The sequence below is a fragment of the Entamoeba dispar genome, genomic scaffold, assembly GCF_000209125.1.
Source record: "Entamoeba dispar SAW760 scf_1105229462017 genomic scaffold, whole genome shotgun sequence".
Classification (NCBI taxonomy): Eukaryota; Evosea; order Mastigamoebida; family Endamoebidae; genus Entamoeba; species Entamoeba dispar.
Window position 1 is genome coordinate 1 of NW_001854982.1, and position 2,386 is coordinate 2,386.

The following is a 2,386-nucleotide window of genomic DNA, read 5'->3' on the forward strand; positions in this document are numbered from 1 at the left end:
ATTAAATACAACAAATATGAATGAAATTAATAATTTAACATCTCAATTAATATCTTTATCTTCTCTTGTTAATGAAACATTATATTCACCACTTTATTTTAATGAAGAAACAATAATAAAAATGAATGGTTTAAAATCTTATATTAATGATAAAATTAATAATATTCCTAAAGGAATAACAGAAAATAATAAAGTTATTAATGGTATTATTGTAAAACAATTAATTAATTATGGAAATGAAGAAGTAAAATTTGAATCTGTTGTTCCTTTCACAAATTTTAATCATCATTTTTATTATGATGATAAAACTTATAATCTCAAACAAAATAATTTATTTATTTCATTTGGAAGAAAATCAATTGATTGTTCAGCAATAATGAAATATTGTTGTAACTCAAATTCAAGTGATGAATATGTTTATACATATAGTAATAAAAATTATTATGTAGCAGAAATATATTATGTATTTAATCAAACAAAATCAAATGAATATGAAATAAGTTTATGTCATATTAATTTAGAAGGAAGTTATAATAAAATTAAAACATTTGATAAAATTAAAGTTTCAGATTTAGTACAAGAAAGAGAAGAAACAATTGATGAAACAGAATATATATTACCATCATTACCAAAACTTACAGTATAATTATAAATGATCTTTTTATTTAATCAAATTTCATCTTATATTTTTTACTTTTATTTTTATATTCAAAAGAAAAGAATTATAGAAAGAAATAGAGGAATTATTTCAGAAATAAATTTTGATTATATTAAACAAGTTAATGAACGATATGAAAGTTGTTATATCAAAAATTAATAAATAAATGAATTAATTTTAATTTAATCTGTTCCTGTTTTTTCTTTAACAAAATATTTGTTATTACAAATATATTCACAACCACCTTGTAATGTACATCTCCAGAAACAATCTTGACATACAAGCATAATTGGACATCTATCATTTGATTCTTTAGTTAAAGGATTAGTGATATAAGGATGTTCATTATTAGGAATTAATAAAGTTCCAGAAAGTGTTACATGAGCATTATCTTTAGTAATTCCATCACAAAATGTACCATAACCACTTAATCTTTCAGTACTACATAAGAAACAATATGATGTATTATCTTTAAGTGGTGGAATATATTTTCCATTTCCTGCTTTTCCTATAATTGAATTAGTATCTATTTCATTATATTCTAATGAATAAGCAAATTCTTTTGAAGGAGAGATAAATTATCTAAACCAGCATTAGTATATTATAAATAGTATGTGATTTTTCTATAGATGAAAATGGTTTATCAGGATAAGGTTTATTATCAATTTGTAATTGTAAAGATGCTAATAAAGGATTTCTACTACATGTTACTTCATTAGTTGTTCTAGGGAATAAAAACATTAAAGAACTTACATTTGTCATAGCATAAGTAGTATTACATTTTAAACCATTAGTCATTGGTTTTTGTGAAAATGCTTGATAATCAACATATTGAGAAGGAATAATTAATTCTTTTGTTTGATATTTTTCTATTAATTCATTTAATATACTATCTTTAATATTAAATCCATTAATATTTGTTCTACAATATTTTAAACTTCCATCTGTTATCATAAAACTTACTGTTGTATCTTTTCCAACAATAATATTTTGTGATTCACGTAATGCACCAGTAAATGAATGAACATTAAATGAATCACCTATTTGTGTAAATGCATGATATTCTCCATTTCTTTTAATTATATTATATATATCACTTTTAATTACTTCTGTTATATTATCTTTTATTTCATCTGATCCACTATATGAAGATGATGAAATATGTGAAATTTTATTTAATATTGTTTCTTGTTTACATTGACAAATAACAAAATTTTGTTGAATTGCCATTTTAACTTCAAGTGTTAAATTTCCAAATAATGCATTAGGAAACATTTTCATAGCAGCAAATGGTAATAAATCATCTATTGGAATAATTACTTCAAATTCTTTTTCAACTGTATTATCTGGTGATTTAATAAATTCTTCCATTGATATATAACATCCACAAATATTATCTTCCATATTATATGCTGATTCCCATTGTGTATAAATTCCTGGTTTATAATCTAATTCTTCTTGTGCTTTTAACATTCTAATAGCTGCATTTTCATATAATGCTTCTGTTTGTTCACATGCTGTTTTCTTATTTCTTGAATATACTCTATATGCATCAAATAAATGTGTTGATGATTTTAATCCTACAAAGAATACAACTGTTTGATTTTTTATACTTTCACATTTATTATCAAATTCTGGATTTGAAATACCTGGTGCTTTTAATTCATTCCAAAATTGTGAACTTGGTTTAATTTTAATATTAACTAATGCTGTAATAGATGATTTATC

At 22.2% G+C, this 2,386-nt stretch overlaps 2 protein-coding genes across 2 annotated transcripts, besides 4 other annotated features; one reads left to right on the plus strand and one right to left on the minus strand.

Annotated features, from left to right (window-relative positions):
• Positions 1-121: 121 nt before the first annotated feature.
• EDI_347200 (uncharacterized protein) lies at positions 122-646 on the plus strand (the record flags this gene model as incomplete). The annotated part of the gene is made up of 1 exon (XM_001739173.1): positions 122-646. One exon carries the CDS (start codon positions 122-124, stop codon positions 644-646), a length of 525 nt encoding a protein of 174 aa, XP_001739225.1.
• Positions 130-166: a sequence feature (AT_rich).
• Positions 642-709: a sequence feature (AT_rich).
• A 99-nt stretch (positions 710-808) lies between these two features.
• Positions 809-845: a sequence feature (AT_rich).
• EDI_347210 (uncharacterized protein) lies at positions 841-2,131 on the minus strand (the record flags this gene model as incomplete). The annotated part of the gene is made up of 2 exons (XM_001739174.1): positions 841-1,199; positions 1,408-2,131. The coding sequence occupies 2 exons, from the start codon at positions 2,129-2,131 to the stop codon at positions 841-843; spliced, it is 1,083 nt and encodes a 360-aa protein (XP_001739226.1).
• Positions 1,732-1,752: a sequence feature (AT_rich).
• Positions 2,132-2,386: the final 255 nt, after the last annotated feature.